A 21,648-nucleotide genomic window follows, 5' to 3' on the forward strand; every position below is an offset into this window, starting at 1 on the left:
TGTGCCTAGAGAAACTGGGTGTACGTGTGACAGATGACACTTGTTTGATTTACAGTACTGGCTTATTTTGTTCATCTACATTAGTGCTTTTTAAAAATTTCAGTATGCATTAGAATTGGCTGGATAGCCTGTTAAAATGCAGATTCTAGGGCTCCATTCCCAGAGTAGAATGGAACCCTGAAATCTGTATTGTACACAAGCAACCAAGAGGGGCTCTCAGACCATACTTAGCATTATCTAAAGTCTCCAAAATCCTTACTTTTTCTTTCTTTGACCTTTAACAATTAAGCTCAAAGAAAGGAGAGTTTCCTAAGGTAGCTCCTCTAACTGGTGTATTCTCTAGAGCAGGGTTTGCAACTTGGAGTCCATGAATGGGCTTCAGAAGACATATGAACTCTTGAAATTATATGTAAAAATATGTGTCTACCTGTATTTTTCTGGGGAGATAGGCCAAACCCTTTAGAATTGGAAATGAGTCCAAGACCCAATCAGGTTAAGAATAACCTGCCTTGCTCGACTGAATGTGTGGCATAATGACTGTCAAAAATACTTAATTTCAAAAAGACAAAAAAGTTCTTACTTGATATCCATCTGTATTTTTACACGTTTAGACATACTAGACATAGTAATCCTCAGCCTGGAAGGAAGAGTGTAGCAACATTTATAACTTTGACTCCCCCAAAGGCCATCAAAAAAAGCTGTTAATCAAGCAAAGCTAAGTTTATTATACTTACAGGAGCAAGAAAGAGCACTGCCAGTGTCTTAGAAAGGGGATGTCAAGGGAGAATATCTATAGGGTCTTGGAGCACGGCTATGTGATTTTGAAGCAGGTCTCGCAAGACAAGAAACGAGTTAGGATTGTGCAGTGTTTCTGATAAAGTAACTTTGGATTGGGGAATACAGCAAAGTGAGGGTCTTGAATACAGTTTTGGTGAGCAAGCTGTTGTTATTCTTAATAAGTAAATTACTTCAGTTGGTTCAGTCTTATCTTCCAAGAACAAGTATTTCTTAAAGTGAGAAGCTAAGTTATTTTTGCTTGTTCTCAGTATTGTGTAACATAAGAACAGGAAAATATGCTCCAGCTTGATATTGTTTAGCACAGGGAAAAGAAAGTATGCCCAGCCCCAGTGTTATTTACACAGGGATGGAAAATCTGTGGAAAAAATACACAGGAGCAAGAAATTATGTTAATTTCAATTCTTAGTACCAAGGCCTGGTATCTATGTGTAATGCTGGGTAGTTAATGCTCCCTGGCCCAACCAACATCCAAAACGTAATGTCCACTGAAGGTCACACATTCTTTCCAACCAACCAACATGGCAGCATAGTGTTTGGTCCCAGATAAACAGACATGTATCTTCTTCCTGCCCTGTAAACCCTCAAAAGATGAAAATCTTTAGGTTTTCTAATAGTCCCTTAGTCCATCCTTAGAGACTGGAATGTCCCCCATATGAAATTAGAGTAGTGAGGATAGTAATGAATGTTAAGAATCAGTCCGCGAGGGCCTCCCTGGTGGCGCAGTGGTTGAGAGTCCGCCTGCCGATGCAGGGGATACGGGTTCGTGCCCCGGTCTGGGAGGATCCCATATGCCGCGGAGCGGCTGGGCCCGTGAGCCATGGCCGCTGAGCCTGCGCGTCCGGAGCCTGTGCTCCGCAACGGGAGAGGCCACAACAGTGAGAGGCCCGCGTACCACAAAAAAAAAAAAAAAAAAGAATCAGTCCGCGAAATTTTGCAGGTGGATCTTCTCTAATAAATTAACGAGAACTGAAATGTGCAAGGCTACCTCTTGGCCAGTAGGCACTGGTTGGTCTTTGTACCAGTTTAAGGGTTGGGCCATTTTTAGATCCTCATAGGCTGTATATACACTCTCACTTACGGAGGACATGTGATGCATTGTATCAAATATATCAAGTATATTAATGGGCCTCTATACCCCACTTTTTATTTTTGCTATAAACTTTTTAAAGTAATTTTAAAATGTTAATTTTGAGATTATTTGATCATAAGTAGCACTTAATTTATGGTTAGGTGTAATTTCTTAGAAATCATTGTGAATACTCAAGAATTGTTGCTAAATAGAACAGCCTAACTTATAATTTGTTTTTTAATATAATGAAATTTCTATAAATACTAAATTTAAATAACTAATTAATTAAGTTGACATATATTATACTTAACAGACATTTAATTAGACATTAACTGACTTAAATTTTATCGTTTTCTTGTGGCATTTTTGGAGCCGATGATTTATTCCTGAGTTCAAGTATTTTCATAGGCCCACGTAAAGCTTATTATTCCTAGGCATGGTTCATATTGCCTAATGAATAAAATAGCATTGTTTGCCATATAGAAACTAGTCAATTTATATGCAGGTTCTACCAAGGAACAGTGATTAGTTGCATTCTGGATCCCAGCTGGCATAAGATAGAGTAGAAGTTTCTGGAACAAAATAATATCAAATCAAATACCATTAATCCAAAAGCAACTTCTCCCTGTGCCCTGAGGTGCCCTGAAGAATTAGTCTTTCACAAAAAGAAACTGATTTTTTATCTAGAAATATAACCTCATTAATATATGTTGCTATCCATGCAGCCACAACCCAATGTAATAGCCCAGCTGTCTTGGCTAAATTAAGAATAAATATGCTGTACACCTGAAACTAACACAACATTGTTAGTCAACTATACTCCAATATAAAATAAAAATTAAAAAAGAATAGAAAAACAATATCAAGTAAGCATATAAACTTCAATCTATAAACCACTTAGCATATATATCAGGCAATCAAATATTCTTTCAAATTTATAAATTCTAAGCTGTCTTGTCACAGTATATAAATCTTGCTGGCTCCAATAAGATATATGGTTATACCTATTACACCACCGTAGGTTTATACATGATTATAGAAAATCCACAGTGAATTTAAATCACAGACTGAGGTCGGTCGATGTAACAGTCTATTAGTAGGCTGTCTGTATCTGCCTCAGGAACTTTGTCCTCGAGGAATGAAAATTCTTTTTATTAGTCTCTGAAGAAGATATACAGATTGCCAACAAACACATAAAAAAATGCTCAACATCACTAATCATTAGAGAAGCACAAATCAAAACTGAAATGAGGTATCACCTCATACCAGTCAGAATGGCCATCATCAAAAAATCTACAAACAATAAATGCTGGAGAGGGTGTGGGGAAAAGGGAACACTCCTGCACTGTTGGTGGGAATGTAAATTGATACAGCCACTATGGAGAACAGTATGGAGGTTCCTTAAAAAACTAAAAATAGAACTATCATATGACCCAGCAATCCCACTACTGGGCATATACCCTGAGAAAACCATAATTCAAAAAGAGTCATGTACCACAATTTTCATTGCAGCTCTATTTACAATAGCCAGGGCATGGAAGCAACCTAAGTGTCCATTGACAGATGAATGGACAAAGAAGATGTGGCACATATATACAATGGAATATTACTCAACCCTAAGAAGAAACGAAATTGAGTTATTTGTAGTGAGGTGGATGGACCTAGAGTCTGTCATACAGAGTGAAGTAAGTCAGAAAGAGAAAAACAAAGACCGTATGCTAACACACATGTAAGGAATCTAAGAAAAAAATGGTTCTGAAGAACCTAGGGGCAGGACAGGAATAAAGATGCAGATGTAAAGAATGGACTTGAGGACACGGGGAGGGGGAAGGGTAAGCTGTGACAAAGCGAGAGAGAGGCATGGACATATATATACTACCAAATGTAAAATAGATGGCTAGTGGGAAGCAGCCGCATAGCACAGGGAGATCAGCTCAGTGCTTTGTGACCACCTAGAGGGGTGGGATAGGGAGGGTGGGAGGGAGGGAGATGCAAGAGGGAAGAGATATGGGGATATATGTATATGCATAGCTGATTCACTTTGTTATAAAGCAGAAACTAACACACCATTGTAAAGCAATTATACTCCAATAAAGATGTGAAAGAAAGAAAGAAAGAAAGAAAGAAAGAAAAGAAAGGAAGAAAGAAAGAGAAAGAAAGAAAGAAAATTCTTTTTAGGCTTAGCCTGAGCCAGTGTACTCAAAGGCATAAACAAAAAATAAACAAGTTCACACACACATGCACACACACACAAAAGCTCAAAAACCATCTATAATAGTGCTGTCCAACAGAAACGTAATAAAAGCCATATGTGTAACTTTAAATTTTCTGATTTTCATTTTTAAAAGTAAAAAGAAATAGGTGAAATTAATTTTAATAATATATTTTATTTAACCCAACATATTAAAATATTTTTATTTCAACGTACACTCAATATAAAAAGCATTAAGGAAATATTTTATATTTTTTTCTTATTATGTATTCAGTATCTGGTATGTATTTTTCACTTACACCTTACATCTCAACTCAGACTAGCCACATTTTAAGTGTTGAATAGCCATCATACTGAACAACAAAGACCTTTATCATAGTTCAGTGATTTTTAAACTTAAGCAAGCATCAGGATCACCTGGAAGGCTTGTTATAGCACAGATTGCTGAGTCCCACCCCCAGAATTTGATTCATAGGTCTGGATAGAGCCCAAGAATTTGCATTTCTAACAAGTTCCTTGATAATGCTAATGATGCTGATCTGGGGACCACACTTTGAGTACCATGGCCATAGTTATTTCAAAATCCACCTTTGGTACCATTTTACCCCTGCATTAATGTGAATGATCGAGAACCAACCCTAGATACTGTGGTTGCTGTCATTATTTTTGGTGTTATTGAAATTTTTCACATTGCAAATCACCATTTACCTGTTGGTTGAGATTGAATAATTATTTATGTAGATGAGTATTCCTTAAATCTTCATGTCTGTTATTCTCTGAGTGCTTCTTTCCAGGAGGCTGAACAGGAAAGAAACATTTATGGGCTTGCTTGTACTTAGTGAATATTTGCAGAGCTGTATTTATGCCATATCCATATGTATGCTCTGATCTTTAGGCACAAAATAGCCCTTTGCTGGTTGACAAACTGTCAATCAACACATTGACAATCTGCCCGGTACCAATTCAAGGCATTAATAGCAATTAATTTGATTTTTAAAATATACTCATTGATTTAAAAAACACTGAACTTGAAAATGTTAAATGAATAGCTCACTGTTTTTGAGCTCAGTGGAAAATAAAAGGAATTTTTAAAATTTCATGGTGCTTAAATCCTGACCTGAATTTATCTCTGAATGTGGGCAGGTTCTGGCCACCAAATTGTAGATGGTTCTGCGCATTTGTAAAAGATGAAGTTCCTTCCTATCCCTACATGCTTAGATATTTTATCTCCCTTTTCTCACTTCTGAAGAAAAACAATGAGGAGTTAAGACCTGGTCTTTAAACTTTGTTTTTACCGTAAGAGTACAAAAACAGCATCAGAGCCTCCTTTGGCTCCCCCTGTGTCTGAAGAAGAAGATGAAGAAGAGGAAGAAGAAGAAGACGACAATGAGCCGCCACCAGTCATTGCACCAAGACCAGAGCATACAAAATCAGTAAGTCCCAAGTGACTGTTTCCAAATGATTCAACAGGTGTCCTTTGGCATAGTCCTAGAGTCAGAATCTAGTTAATCACCTAGTATCTGTTGAGCATATATGTTCCCGGACTAGAGTATAAGATAAAAATTTCATTGGGGTTGCTGTTTGAGGGTACAGATTAGCACATGACAATTAGAGAATAATACCAAGCAATATACAAATAAGTGCTAAATTTTAAAACTGCTGCAGAAGTTAAGAAAGAGAACAAAAGCCATGGGAATCTGGTAGGAAGAATTGCATAAGCAGAGGCACCAAGACCACGATTAGCACAGCATGTTTGGGGGTCTCAAAAGACTGGCTCCTGAGAGCTTTCAAGGGCAGTATACTTGAAGCAAATTAAAGATCCTTTTTGATAGAAATCACTTGTCTTTAAAAACTCATTAAAGGTTGAGGGGCAGGGTGGAGGGAGGAATAAATAGGTGGAGCACAGAAGATTTTTAGGGCAGAGAAAATACTCTGTGTGATACCATAATGATGGATGCATGTCATTATACATTCATCCAAACCCATAGAATGTACATTGAGTGAACCATATGATTGATGATTGAAAGTGATGAAAAATAAGGTACTTGAATATCATAATCCTATTGGTCCACTCTCTGTGTGGCCAAAAATACAACAGCCCAACTCTGCCTTCATTATAGTTTGTTCCTCTAGTTCCTCCTACTTGACTTCTGTAGGTAAATACAGTTTGGTAAATACCTCTACAGAAATTGATGGCCCTGGAGGCTGCCATCCCATATAAAGGATAATGGGAGACAGAAAAGGCATTTCTGAAAAGAAAGACTCAGAGGGCAAGGCCAAACATAAAATTTGAGAATTAGAAGAGAGATATCAGGCATAATCAGACCCTAAAACTTTAGGAAAGTGATCAAATTGTCTAAGGTCTTACAACTCTTTAGTTATAGAATTTTTCACTAGTATCTGTATTACCCATACCCAATTAGTGATTTTGGATTCAAGGAACATTGAATTTATTAATGATCTATAAAAATGGATACTTCTGAAGTCATTGTTGTAAAGGATACATCTAATAATTATGAAAGTACATGATAATAAATCACTGTGTATATGTGTAAAAAAAAGAGTGAACCATATGTAAACTATGGACTTTGAGTGATCCTGATGTGTCAATGTAGGTTCATCAATTGTAGCATTACTTTGGTCTTTAATCTGTAACCAGATTTTTTGTCTTTAAGATCTACACTCGTTCCGTGGTTGAATCCATTGCTTCACCAGCAGCACCAAATAAAGAGGTCACACCACCTTCTGCTGAGAACGCCAATTCCAGTACTTTGTATAGAAACACAGATCGGCAAAGGAAAAAATCCAAGATGACAGATGAGGAGATTCTAGAGAAGCTAAGTGAGTTGTTTTTTGTTTTGCCATCATTAGTTTCTTCATGAGAGGGTTTCTCCACCTAGGGTGGGAATTGAACCTTTAAAAACTTGAACCTGCTTGCATGAACTCCAGGCTCCCTGACATCACAAGATGAAAAGTTTGAGACTCACTGTGTATTCCAGATCACCCCCTCCCTCATACTCCTAATTGCACAGAAACCAAGCATTTTCACTTGAAAAACATCAATTAAGGTGAAAACTTCACTAAATGAATTAAGTAGTAAGTTTTATTTTAAGATTATACCCCCAAAGGGGATCAGTCTGATGAAAAATATCTTATGATCATACCCCAGGGGCCCCCACCTGATCAATCATGATGGATAATTCAACCTCAAAACCCAACACAGTCAATCAAAGTGGGTGGCCATGATAAAATTGCCTTTTCTCTTAATTTAGGAACATTGCTATGTGGACAGGGAAGCAGGGCCAGCAAATGCTCACAGCCTCCTTCCTGCAGTGTCATTAGTGTACCCAGGCTTGTGCATACACACTCGCTCCATTTTACAAACCACTCCTCTTCCACTTAGCTTTCTGGGTCAAAGAGATTTAAAAAAAAATTCTCTGTTGAAAAGAGTCAAAGTTCTGTGAAGCACATTCATTAAACTCATACTACAAATGCATCTAACAAATCACTAGTTATCTACAGTTCGTGCCTCCAATCTGACTAACTCCTACTCATCCTTCAGACCTCAGCTCAAAAGACACCTCCTCAGGAAAGCCCTCCTTGTCTCTCTCAGTCTGAGTCAATGGACCTTCTTTTCACTGCCTTTATTGCAGCAAATATCACACTGTACTTGTCTGTCTCCTTCACTAGACTGAGAGCTCTTTAAAGACAGAGATTGTGTCTTCTTTTCCCGTACATCCAGCTCTAATAAAGTGCCTGGTACAGAAAGGCACTTAACGGATGCTTGTTGATTGAATGGGTGAAAAAATGAGCAGACAAATGCATCTTTACTGGGTTCCTACTTACGTGTTCTATGCCAGAGTCTTTGGAGGAAACTATAGAAAAACAATTTCCTGATATTAAGAAACTTACAATTTTATTTGGAAGATAAGATTTAATAGTGTGATACAATTAGAGAATAGGAGGCCATCTTGTTTCATGCGACTGTCTGTCTAAAAGAACTCAGGAAAGGAAGAGAGCAGTGCAGGCTATAGGCCACAGGAAGACTCTGCAGAGGTGGTCGTAGGGCCTTTTTGCCCTCCAGGGGACATTTAGCAGTATCTGGAGACATGTTTATTGTCACAGCACAGGGAATGCCACCGGCATCTAGTGGATGGAGGCTAAGGATGCTTATAAACACTCTATAATGCAAAGGGTAGCCTCCTTCCTTTCCCCTCTGCAACAAAGAATTATTCAGCCCCAAATGTCAACAGTGCTGATGTTGAGACAGTCTGACACAGAGGTATTTGGAAAGGCAAAGGTTTGGGTTGCAGTTGTCAGCGCTCAGAACTGGAATTGAGGGACTTTAGCCAACCGACTTTACTGTACATGATTAAACATGCCTCTAGTGCTAATACCAACTATTTCCTTAATAACAACAGCAATGATTCCCATTTATTAAGTGCCTTCTCTGCTGACCACTTTACATACATTATCAAGTTTAATTTTCACAGTAATCCCTTGTGGTAGATTTTCATAGCCTCATTTTATAGATCAGTGAAAGTAAGCCTCAAAAAGCTGAAGTGACCAGATCACCAAACTAATGAGTGGCAGAGCCAGAGTTGGAATTCATATCTGTTTGCCTTCAAAGCTTATACTATTTCCATTACCCACTTTGCTTCTGCATTTGCCAGCTGTCTATTTGTGTAAAAGGGAAGGAATAAAGGAAAGAATTGCCTGGATAATTTCAGTTCAAGTATTCAGACAATTGCCTCAGTTTTTTTTCCCTTTATTTTACATGACCTGAGAGAATATATCAGATTTGAAAAATCTAGCAGCCTCGCTTTTGTAAAGTTGATTATTTGATAACTGTTTCAAGTCTCAGTAGATTTATTATAATGAAAATACATTTATAGCCTTCTTAAGTTCACTGACAGAGAAACAGGCATTATTTTGAGGCGGGGGCAAGATCTTGTTTAGCTTGCAAACTGTAATGGTTCTGGAGCTGTGGTTTTTATAATTTGTTGTTTATTCTGCCCTACGTTGAGCAACATGATGAAGAGGGAAAAGCCATGTTTGATTACATTTTGAATTAAGAATTAAGTCAGTTTTTTTCTCTATTGGAGAATGCTTGGGCCTAGAGAGAATCTTTTTCCCTCCAGCCTGTGGGCCACCTGCAACTCTCAACCCTACCTTGTGCTCACAGATGTCGGCAGGGCACACCTGCCAAGAAATGGAGGAGTGTTTTTCACGAAGCAAATCCAGGCTAAGCTTTACTGCAAAGTCTGCAAAGTCTGTCTTTCCTGCTTCTGCTTCACCATCACCCTCTCTGGGCCCTGTCTCTGCCACTTACTCGCTTATATAACCTTAAGCTAGTTATTTAACCCCTCTGAACCTTCATTTCTTATTGGCCAAATGGGGATGAGAATCGTAACTACATTTTAGGACTCTGTCTATAGGATGGATTTTATGTAGCCCAACCTATGGCTAAGAGGACAGGTATTGGCGTCAGAAAGGCCCAGATTCAAATCACAAGCCCATTGCTCCCAGCTGTGTCACTTTAGGCAAGTTATTTTAACTTTTCTGGACCTCTTTTTCCTCATTAAGAAAAATGGGGATAATAATGGTACCAACCTTATAGCATTATGATAATTCAGTGAGAATAATGTATGTAAAAACCTCCAGCAACAGTACTTGGTACACAATAGGTGCTCAATAAAAGGTAGTTACTATTTTATTACATGAATATAAAGCCTTATTAAGATAATACAATAAGACAGACTTTGAAGTGAATCATAACTGAGTCTGAGTCACAGACCCAGCCCAGCTGTGTGTCCTTAGACAAGTCACTCAACTCCTCTAAAATTTAGTGTCTTCATCTGAAAAGTGGAGACGATTGTACTGGTATAATGGGGATTTTGTGAGGACCAAACGAGGCAAAGTATGTAAGACACCCAGCACAATAAATAGTTGCTTAGAATTATTATCCTGTGCTTTCCACCATGAGAGCAACCGTATTTTTCAGTATAAAAAATTGGGGGGCTTCCCTGGTGGCGCAGTGGTTGAGAGTCCACCTGCCGATGCAGGGGACACGGGTTCGTGCCCCAGTCTGGGAAGATCCCACATGCCGCGGAGCGGCTGGGCCCGTGAGCCATGGCCACTGAGCCTGCGCGTCCGGAGCCTGTGCTCCACAACGGGAGAGGCCACAACAGTGAGAGGCCCGCGTAGCGCAAAAAAAAAAAAAAAAAAAAAAAAATTGGGGCCTAGGATCTTCAGGGGGACAGAATGTTTGAAACCAGCAATAATCCCAGATGTATGGGCCCTGTACAGAAATCAATGAGGAGGAGGAGTTTGGGGAAGGAGTAAAGGAGCCCGTACTAAGAGGCAAAGTAGAGGGAAAAGGGAGACAGGGAGGTAGGAAAATGGCCTACGGCCCATACCAGGGTGGACCCCACCATAAGCGTGGGGAGGAGGGGAGGGCGGCCTCACCTTCAGTCTCAGGGATCTGATTACTATGACGTGGGCGGCCCAGACCACAGAGCTGTCAGGCTATTCTTCCACACAGATACTGATTGTGGGAGCCAGACCATGGGATCATTAATGGCTGAAATGAACAGATCATCTTTCAGTTTTACACAGACAGATAGCCTGGGTCTGCCTTGTTCATTGTGGTCTGGTCTGAATCTGCTGGAAAATAAAGAAACCCCTACATTTTAGTGAAATTTTTCAAAAGGTGCTGACTGTCAGCAGAATTGTGCAATCACCTCCTCCTCTAGTCCCTCCCCTCCCCCAGCATCCCCCACTCAAAACTCTTTCTCCGGATCCCCCCTCAGATAGAACTAATATTAGTTTAGAGAGTTCTTTTGCTTTTTCTCAGAAATCAAAACCTTCATTATGCCAAACAGACAGTCTTTTAATGCTTGGAGTTCAACTTCGTTTCTTTGATATGTAGGAGAACACACTGATGGGCTTTTCTGTCACTGAAACCACATCATGAAGCCTATTTTCAAATACTAGTATTTAGTGATTTCTTAAATCCTTGTACTTTAAAGTGAATGGTTTGTTTCTCATTTACGAAATTGCTCTGGTTGGAAGTTGTTCTGGTATCGTCGTCATTTTTTTCCTTTTGATGTTGAGTTGCTGATTTTTGTCTCTTTATGCCTATTGTGTACCAATGTTTTCTCCTTTCTTTAGTATAACTTATGAACACAAATTATAATGGCTCTGATGAAAGAGGTCACTGTAAAAGCTTGTTTTGTAATTCGGAATTGTACACAAGGCCTGCTGTTCACTTGCTTAGCATCAGTAGATGGCAGCACACACTATCCTGTGACCAGTAATGAGCATGAGGACGCCATTTTATTTGAATAGCAGTTAAATTCAGAAGCAGAAGTGCATCAAAATGGTTGTCTTTTGGTAATCCTCATGAAAGGATTTATTCCCAGTTGTTGTTGTTATTGTTTTTATCCTGCATACCATGGAAATAAAATTTGAATAATTTACTGCCATAAAACCTCATTAATAGAGACACAGATGTAGAGAACAGATGTATGGACACCAAGGGGGGAAAGCAAGGCGTGGGAGGTGGGATGTTGGATGAATTGGGAGATTGGGATTGACATATATACACTAATATGTATAAAATAGATAACTAATAAGAACCTGCTGTATAAAAATAAAATAAAATAAAATAAAAACCTCATTAACTAAAGCCTGCCAATTGGAATTGGTCATAATTCAGACAGTGGCTTGGGCTGAAGCTTATTTGCTTTTGTTTAGTCTATGGAAAAGAGTTTGCTCAGCAACTTAATAGTATAACTTTCTTAAAAGACTTTAAACTGCTTAATAAAACTGGGGTTTCAAGTGACTTTAAAATCGTCATTTCATTAAAAAAAATTTTAAGTTCCAGGTCCTTACCCATTCACAGCTGGCTTGAAGGAGGGTAGTTCTCAGCGATGTAGAAATCTGTGAGACAATTTGAAAAATGAAATAGCAACTCAGAAATCATTAAATTGGTAGTATTCTATAGAGATAGCTCAAGTAAAATACATTCTCTAACCCCTGCCTTAAAATACGGGGAATTTACTAACTGAAATTCCTAATTTTATTTGAGTTTAATTCAATAGACATTTATTGAGTAACCAATGTATTTCACATACAGCATTATATGAGGAAGCACTGAGGATGCAGAGATGAATAAGACATGGCCCCTGTCCTTACAACACAGTCTATAAGGGGATGTCAAATAATTAGATATAGATAGATGGTGTATTAAGTACAGAGAAGGAGAGCAAGAGCAAAAACAAGAAAAAAAGCAAAAGAGGAGGCAGAAAGAGAGAGAGAGAGAGAAGGTACAATGGCAGTACAGAGAAGGGAAATTATTAACTTTATTCCAAAAAAATCAGGGAAGGCTTCCTAGAGGAGGCATAACTGAAGCTGAGTTGAAGCGTGAATAAGGACTTGCCAGGAAGAAAACTTAAGAAGGACATTGCAGGCAGAGAATAGCATGTAAAGAAAGTATACAAGTATATGGTTGAGAACATTAACTTATTCAGTGCCACTTGAATATATCAGTAGAATTGGTGGTGGATATGGGGGCTGGAGTTTTAAGAAAGGGAGCCAAATCGCTAAGCAGGATCTTATCATGAGCTACAATTCGTTTGTTATGGTGAGAGCATAAAGTTCTAGTGGGGAAGTGGGGAAGATGAGATGGAGAATGAAGCAAGAGCCAGATACAAAGAACCTTGCATTCTATGCCAAGGAGTTTGAGCTTTACCCTGTAGGTGTTAAGGAAGCATCCAGGACCCCTGAACCAGAGAATCACGTGATCAGGTCTGCACTTAGAGTATCCTGACAGAGGTGTGGAGCCTGGACTCGAGTGGGCAGAGGCTGGAAATTCTGAATCCAGTTAGGAGGCTGTCAGAATAGCCCAAACAAAAAATGGTGAGGGCCTAACTAGAACAGTAGTAATGAGGAAACGACAGATTCAAAAAGTATCTAGGAGGTAAACAGATATAGGCCCAGGACTCAGTGGACAACTACACATGGGGAGTGAAGGTAAGGGATAAGTCAGGGTGACTCCCAGATCTCTGACTCGGGCTACTGAGTAGACAGATGGTAGCACCATTGACTGAGATTGGGAATACAAGAGGAAAAGAATTACAACGACTCACATATTGTGAGTCTTATTTAACCTAACTGAAACATGGACTTCTCTTACAAAAAACAAACAACAACAAACCTAACAACCATGGATGAACAATCCATGAATGAAACATTTAATTTATTATTTTTTCCAGGTATACTGTCTACTGGTAGGTCTGAATTAAGTTGTTCACTAGCCCAGAAAATAGATCATGTCTAAATTAGCACGAAGTATTGTCTGTAGCACACAGTTTAGCTCTTGAATGCATACTTGCTTGTTCACATTCATTTAGTCAGCAAATTCAGTTGGCAGCCACTGTTCTGGGCACTGAAGTTACAGGGATGAAAAGACAAGCTTCCTACCCTCAAAAAGAAGCATGTAAGTCTCATTAGAATGATCAGAGAAGAATTCACAAAGGATTACTTGATATTACACTTAAATAATAAATAGGAATTCATGGGTTTGATAGGAAAGGGAAAGGGGGAGCATGTCTAAAGACCAAAGCCTTGGATAGTGATGGTGTTGCTAGGATATAAAGTCGGAGGGATGGAGCGGAAAGGAATAATATGAGGTTAGACTGGTTAGGTAAGAGCTAGATGCTGCTGGATGGTAAAGGGCCTTCTATGCCAGACTAAGAAATTTGAAATTGATCCTGTAGTAAGGGGGAACTTTTGACGATTTATGGATAATGGAGTGAAATCACTCTGAAGTAGGCTGACCTCACATCTCAGTTTATCCAAGACAGTCTTCGTTTATGAGTTACATGGTTACCCTATTCCAAAGGCATTGTGGACAAGGAATTAGAGAAGGCAGAGTTTAGAGGTAGGTAATGACTAGCACAATGGTTTGAACAAGAGATGGTGAGGACCTGAACAAAGGCAGTGGCCATGGGTATGAAGAGGAGGGAATGGATAAGAGTGACAATTGGGAGATAGACTCCACAGACCTTCTCTTGATTAGTTCATGTGTATACATCTTGTTATACTAACTGACTCTACACTTCTTTGAATAGGGGCCATGTTAGTAAGATATAACTTAAAGGTAATGATACTGATGTTTGCTTCCATAAGGAAAGAAAGGAGGGCCAGAAGTATCCAAATACATGATTCCCTTCAAAGTAGTCCACTTGAGAACTTATTCCCACGATGCTGCCATGGCACGGAATTTTTCAGTACCTATTTGAGCATTGCATTGGAGAGTCAATGTCACTTCCTTTAGATTTATTCTGACTGGTGGCAAGTATTGATCCTCTGAGTAGTGGACTTGAAATCGCAAAAACCAATATTTTTTCCCAGAGCCAAACATGATAAATTAATGGTTTTCTTGTGTGGCTTGTAAACTTACTCCACGATGTTTGTAACAACCTATAGAAACAGAAAGTAGATGAGTGGTTGCCTAGGGATGGGTTGGTAAGCAAAGAGGGGGTCAAGAGTGACCGCTAACAGGTACAAGATTTCTTTTTAGGATGATAAAGATGTTCTAAAATGAGATCATGGTAAAATTTAGTAAATTTGCACAACTCTAAAAATTTACTAAAAGCCACTGAATTGTACACTTTAAGTGAGTGAACTTTATGGTATGGAAATCATATCTCAGTAAAGCTGTTAAAAATGTTTGGAGTGCTAATAGGGTCCTAGGTTCTGGGATGCATGGAGTTTTTTTTAGGATTTTATTTTATAATCATACAAATTTTTATGAAGGTATAGTTGTTTTACAATATTATATTAGTTTCAGGTGTACAGGGATGTAAGTTTTTTAAAACAGTAAGCCTCATTACTTTATGATTAACCTTTATTCTTTATTAGAGCCATTCCCCATCCCCCATAGCCCTTAGTGCAGTACTGGGTGCATATTAATTGCTCAAGAGATATTTGTCCAGCAAAACTGAATGTACTGTAGCACTCAATTTTACTCCAATTCAGAGAAGATAGTGATTTTATTAAATACTATGTACAAGTCCTTAGATGTTTTTATCTCCTAATCTACAGTATCCTTTTTGGGAACTTTTAATAAATGTTGGGTTATGATCAGTCCTTCTTGTTTCCCAAACATCATCAATTTTGAGTATAAGCATCTGGGTTATTACTACTAGTTTAATTAATATATTACTGTTTGTTACTTTAAAAATATATATCATTATCCATATAAATTATATAAATCACATAAGAATATTGCTCTAATATTTTATTTGTCATTGACTCTGGCATCTTAAATTTTAATATTAAATAGAGGAAAATCAATCAATTTAAATCTCTCTCTCTCTCTCTCTCTCTCTCTCTCTCTCTCTCTTCCCTCCCTCCCCTCAGGAAGCATTGTGAGTGTTGGTGACCCAAAGAAAAAATACACAAGATTTGAAAAAATAGGTCAAGGGTAAGTGATTATTATGTGAACTATCAAAAGATGAGCACCAGAGACATGTATTAAAATGCAATAACAGCTTGAATTTCTGGTAAATTATACTTCTCATTTTCTAGGTTGTATTCATGTTTTGCATTCTTAATATTGGCCTTTCTGGCTGGCAGACTGTTAATTAACCTAGGAACATATCCTGCTGGAATCTTCACTATTGTTAGGTTAACAGTGAATTATTTACAGATGCTTTCATCCCATAGAGTTAGACGATTCAAACCGATTCCTCTAGAAAAGCAGTAGAGTTAGAGAAACCTCTCAGCTTGTATGAAAACCCCCTTTATCCCTGTCCCCCTCTACATCTGTATGGATGTTATGCTTAACTTAAGATCCTGTTTCATTCTCAAACTGTAAAGTGACAGAGTGATGGTAGGGAAGATCCTTATTGAATGAGCCAGAGGTGGGCAGAGTTGGCTATCTGAGTAAGGAAGAAATAGATCAATAATCCCTAAATGGGATAGAGTGCATCATTTTCACTTAGTATGCTTGTAGGAATAAAGATTCCCAGGCTCCACTGCCAGAGATTTGATTCAGAAGTCTGGAGCGGGGCCCAGTAATCTGAACTTTGGAACAGTTCCTCAGATAATCCTGACCATCAGCTAGACCTGGAAACCAGGGGGCTAGATCATTCACCAGAGCTAAGGGTGGGAGTCACCAGTTCTACAACCCAGCTGTAATTAGACATGTTTCTCAAGCCTTAATGTGAAACTAAACAGGAGTGCCTGAGTAGGCAACAGGGTTTGAAACAGGGAAATGTTTTGTTTAAAGAGAAATGAAGCGTTCTAAAGGGGTGTCCTTAAATGGGAAATGAGACAAGATATTTAGGTGTACCAACAACTGTATGCCAGGCACCCCAGAGGTCTCCTGACTGAAACAAGGAGCTGGGAAGAAAGGGATACAGCTAATGTGCCTGCAAAATTGTGCTAGCCCCTCAGCCACTGGAGTCTGTTTTCAGATAAGGGAATGTAGGATTTCTTCAGGCACCTCACTGCTTTTCCTGGGATTCTTAGCTTCAGAAAATTATATACTGTATATAACCTTGACTGTTTTGTGATTTTTTATATTTTATTTCATTTTCCCCCTAGCTTTTTTACTAAAGTTTCTTTTGAAACTGCCAACTTATCTCGGGAAATAAGGGAAAACATTCATTAGACATTTTGACTAGAGGGTAAGAGGGACACTCTTGGGGACTGTGCCTGGTGGGAATCAAGGTGAGAAGACCCTAAGAAGGAGGCAGAAACTAAGGGAGAAATATATGGCCAAGTGTCTTCTTGCAGTGGAAACCGTAATTTTGCTGCATTTAAACTTTCTAGGAGGGTAAAATATATACCTGTTTGTACTCTTGCTTCTTTCTTTGTCATTTGCTGTCACTGGTATTCTCACGTGCTCATAAAAAAAGGTTTTGTGGTCTCTAGAGGGCCCCTAAAACTTAACGAGTCAAATAGTGTTTCTGCCCATTGCTCTAGGACAGTGCTGTCCCCTAGAACTTTCTGTGATGATAGAGATGTTCTACATCTGCACTGTCCAATATGATAGCCACTAACATGTGGCTGTGGAGCACTTGAAGTGTGTCTAGTGCAAATGAGAGACTGTATTTATTTGAATTAATTTATTTGTTCAGCACACACTTATTGAACACCAACTATATGCCAGGCACTGTGTTAAATGTGAGAGAAACAGAGCTCACTAATGAATAGTGTGGGCCCTCAAGGAACTTACAATCTATAGTGATGAATGCTTGAAGAGGCTAAATAGGGTACCTTGGGTGACATGCTTACTCCATTCACCTAAGTGAAGGGTAGGGCTGGCTTCTGTAGCCATTATTTCACCTGGAGTTTTCCTCCTTAACTTCTAGTGAACTAGAAGTTCTAGTGAACTGGTTGTTTTACTTAAGTCAGGAAGCCGTGCCTTCTCAAGTCCATGTACAAACCTCAGCTCACTTTCTTTTTGTCCAAAAGGTTAACACCACAAGGCAGGTTAAAAAAACACTGTATTTTGTACTAAGGTGACTTGGAAGGCAAAAGTTACCTTTTAGATTTTAGTTTAATCTAGTTGTATCTTTGATGGAGCTAACAATAGGAAGTGATACACAATCCATAGAGAAGTACCATTCCAGATCTTTGCTGTCCAATATGGTAGCCATGTGGCTATTGAGCACTTGAAATGTGGCTAGTCCAAACTGAGGTAAGCTACAAGTAAAAAATATGCACCTGATTTCAAAAAGTTGCTATGAAATAAACAATGCAAAATATCATATTAATAAATGTTATATTGGTTACATGCTGAAATATTTTACATGCATTGTGTTAAGTAAAGTATATTATTAAAATTAATTTTACCTTTTGAGCTTTTTAAAATATAGTTTCCCCCAAATTTAAAATATGGCTCACATTATATGTCTAATGGACAACACTGCCCTAGTTGTAGGTTTAAATGGGAGCTATTTATTTATTCATAAAGTGTTTTTATATTCGGAGTTGTCTTTTGGGGAGCGGAAAATGTTATAATTTTGTTTTGATTGCTCATTCTCACTTAGACCCAACTGAGCTAAAAATATCATTGAATTTAGAAAAGAAAAAAAGTAAGAGATGGTTTCAAATACCTCCCAGATACTAGGTAATGAAGCAAGACTGATTTCTCCAAGAACAAAGATTAGGCTGCCAAACAACTTGGCATACCAAAGAGATTTCCCCTCCTGGTTGTTATTTATGCTTCTGACATCTGAGGGTGCAAAAGGAAAGTTCTCTATTTCTGCATACCTTTGTAAAGTCTTTATAATCTAAAATGAAAAATCAAAGGAGAAATCCTGCTTGCCGCTGTGGAAAGTTCTCTTTTATATTCCCAGCAAGTTCATCATTTTCAAGAATGATGAAACCATCAGAGAGTTCACTCATAGACCCCATTCAACTTTTAAATAAACCCTTAGAGGGTGGGGAGTCTTTTTGATTTATCCTTTTGTCGCCTTTACTGTCTAGCACAGTGCTGTTGTATTTGGTGGAGCCCCCCAAAACAATTTTGTACAGTTTCGATCAACAGTCAGAGTTCATTTGGCCAAGCTCAGGGACTTACAGAGCTTCCCCTGTCTGCTTCCCCCATCTCTCTGGATCTGTTTTTGCCTCAATAAATATTTGTTGAACTAATGAAAATGTTTGTCTTTCTAGCTCTCCCTTCCCTCTGTCCTCTGTCTTTTCATGAGTATATACATGTGTATCTTGCTCTTTCTGTCTCTGTTTTTTGCAGTGTGTCTTTAACTGTTTCTCATAATCACTAGATCAGCCTCACCACATCTGATTTTGTTCTCCTTTGGGTATTTGTGTGTGCTGCATGTCTGTCTTTTTCATCCATGTTGGCTTCACCTTCTGCCCATCTTCACACACACACCCAACCAAAATGGTCATAATATAAAATCAAGATGTAATTATGTAGCTTTTTAAGATATAAGCTAGTAACTTAAATCTATTTATTTACTGTAACTCTATCATTTATTTAATTAACGAATTATGATTTTTTTTCATTTTTAGTAGACTTTTGTTCTCTGTCTTAATTTTTAAAGGGAATGAGCAAAATATTGATTTATTTCTTTCTAGACCAGAAAAGAACCCACTTAAATTAATTTTTCTTTTACTTACATTGCTCTCAATGGATTTTCCCATGATTTATTGACCAAGTTAGATAAACTAGTCTCTACTCTCAATTTATAGAGTTTTTTTTTCTTTTCATTGATGGTGACATTCAAACCTATGTCTGTAATCATTTGGAGCTAGGAATAATCAGCCCCAGTATTCCATTTTTAGCTCCCTGGAGCACAGGAGCTCACTCTTGGGAGCCGGATTTGAGAGGAACCTCTCTATTAATCACCCTCATCTACTTGGAAAACAAAATTTTTCCAGCATGGGTTTCTGCCATCCCAGCATTCAGGCCTGGGGCCAGAGAATTGGGCTCCATCTTCCATAAATCAAATTCAGAATTGCATGTCTAATCATTTGAGGCCATAGCTGTGAGTGGAAAGCTAAAAATGACATTATTTCATCAGGTTTGCTGTGAAAAGTGTTCTGTACGTGGCCACCAAATCTAAATATTTTGAGCAGATGTATGTAAAGTTTTAAAAAAAACAGAAAGAAAGAAAAAGGGACCGGTACCCCCCCCCCAAAATATCATTAACTTGACAATATGAGTTTGTCAGAAATACATCTGGTGGAGACTTAAAGAATCTTCACTCTTTAGGATAGTTATATAAAAGAACTTGTTGAATAAATGAGGTAGGGTGAGACAGCAAAATTAAATATTTATTTTCAGTCAACAGCTATCATTGGCAAACCTGTGTAATTCCTGAGTAAGCAGTAGCTATAGCTATGTAACAGAGGGCTGAATTCACGAACATTAGCAGCTGTCCGAACATATTTCTCATTAATATATTTGAATTCATTTTAAGGTCTTTCCTTAAATGAGAATGCACTGAACAACAGACTCTTTTTCTCTTTGAGGTTTCCATTTGTTTTCTCTTCAACATTATAATAAAACAACTATTTTTGAGGAAGCAGCTCAGAGGAAATGGTTTGGATCCAGTTTAACAAATAACGTGTTTCCTTCAGGGAACTTTTGTTGAGGGCCTACTATGTGTAGTGCATAGTAGTAGTTAAGAACCAGGTTCTGAACATTTGACGGGGAGAAATGGAAAGTTGTATCGAGAAATAAGCAGGTCTGCCCTACTTCCAAATGTGTGTACCTTTCCCCCCAGACTTTATCCACACACTATCTTCACTGTCATCTCCCCCATGAATCTCTCTATCTGGCTACCCCAGCCCTAATTCATCTTTTCTGTGTATGTCCTGAGTCCTACAGCTTTGATCCACACGAGCATGTCTACACCACTTATATCTTAGCTTGTTAGACATGTAAAATTGCTTGAAACTTTGAAAACCATGATGGAATAAAGGGAGAAGTTTTGGAAAATCTGAAGAGAAAGACAGAGTCCAGATTCCAAAATCAGAAGGCTGTGGGCAAGTTATTTAGTTTTTTAAGCACCGGTTTTCTGTCATTGTAAGCAGAATTCACATACCTCATAAGGGTGTGAGAAATGAATGAGAGAAGGTGCTTTGCACAGTACATGGCACATAGTGAAGGGCTCCATAAATGATAAGTTATTTTTAGGGGTAAAAGTCACACCCACAGTTACTATTATTATATAGAGCAAAATACAGTAAGTAATGTAATGTAATTATAAAGAGCTATGGGGACAGAGCAGAGGGACAGATCATTTATAGCCATGGAGGAGATATGATGAAGAACTCTTCAAGGAGGGTGCGTTTGAATAGTGACTTGAGAAGGTGTGGGATTTAACAAGTTGGGATTATGGGAAGTTTCCGTTGAAGAAAACCAAATGAACACTCACTTCAGACTGTAGGTTTCATTCATTTTGATATCCCTAGGGCATGCAACGATGTCTGGCATAGAGTAAATACTCAGCAAGTATTGGATGAATGAGTATCAAAAAGACCAGAAGAATTAAATCAAGAATTCCAACTCTATAGACAGTCAAAGGTACAGTTTGGCAGGGGAATTAACAGGTAATAATGCTAGAAAGATCAGTTGGGGCTGTGTTATGAAACAAATTGAGAGATACAAGCAATACTGTGGGGTTTTTTATTTGTTTGTTTGAGTTTAATTCTTTTAAGTAGATAATACTTGGACATGGTATAACATTCAGAAGGTACAGAGGAGTAGACAGTGAAAAGTAAGTGTCCCTCCAACCCTTTTCCCTCAGCCTCCCAGTTACCCTGCACAAAGGAAACTTCCAAAAAGATGTTGTTTCTGGTTTCATATGTAATATTTTCATAGAATCTCTGCACACATACACGCACCTACAAACACACACACATACACACGTGTGCAAGTGCGCTCACACATACTGTGTATGCTCAAATATTAGGTGGTGCACTGTGTTTTAACTCACCTAAATACACAGACTATCAGATATATGAATAAATGGTGAATGTCTACTTGTGATGTTTAACTTGTTAATTCACCCTTATTTAC

At 38.3% G+C, this 21,648-nt stretch overlaps 1 protein-coding gene across 4 annotated transcripts in view; it reads left to right on the forward strand.

The window, feature by feature from the left end:
• PAK3 (p21 (RAC1) activated kinase 3) overlaps nt 1-21,648 on the forward strand; it is a gene marked incomplete at both ends in the record, with an annotated part of 90,433 nt that overhangs the window by 31,698 nt on the left and 37,087 nt on the right. For all 4 annotated transcript variants that reach the window (XM_079727330.1, XM_079727331.1, XM_079727332.1 and 1 more), the window contains 3 exons: nt 5,381-5,512; nt 6,755-6,920; nt 15,510-15,573. In XM_079727330.1, coding sequence (XP_079583456.1) covers nt 5,381-5,512; nt 6,755-6,920; nt 15,510-15,573 — 362 coding nt within the window. The remainder of the gene's footprint in view (nt 1-5,380; nt 5,513-6,754; nt 6,921-15,509; nt 15,574-21,648) is intronic.

The sequence above is a fragment of the Hyperoodon ampullatus genome, assembly GCF_949752795.1.
Source record: "Hyperoodon ampullatus genome assembly, chromosome: X".
In the NCBI taxonomy this organism is placed as follows: domain Eukaryota; kingdom Metazoa; phylum Chordata; class Mammalia; order Artiodactyla; family Ziphiidae; genus Hyperoodon; species Hyperoodon ampullatus.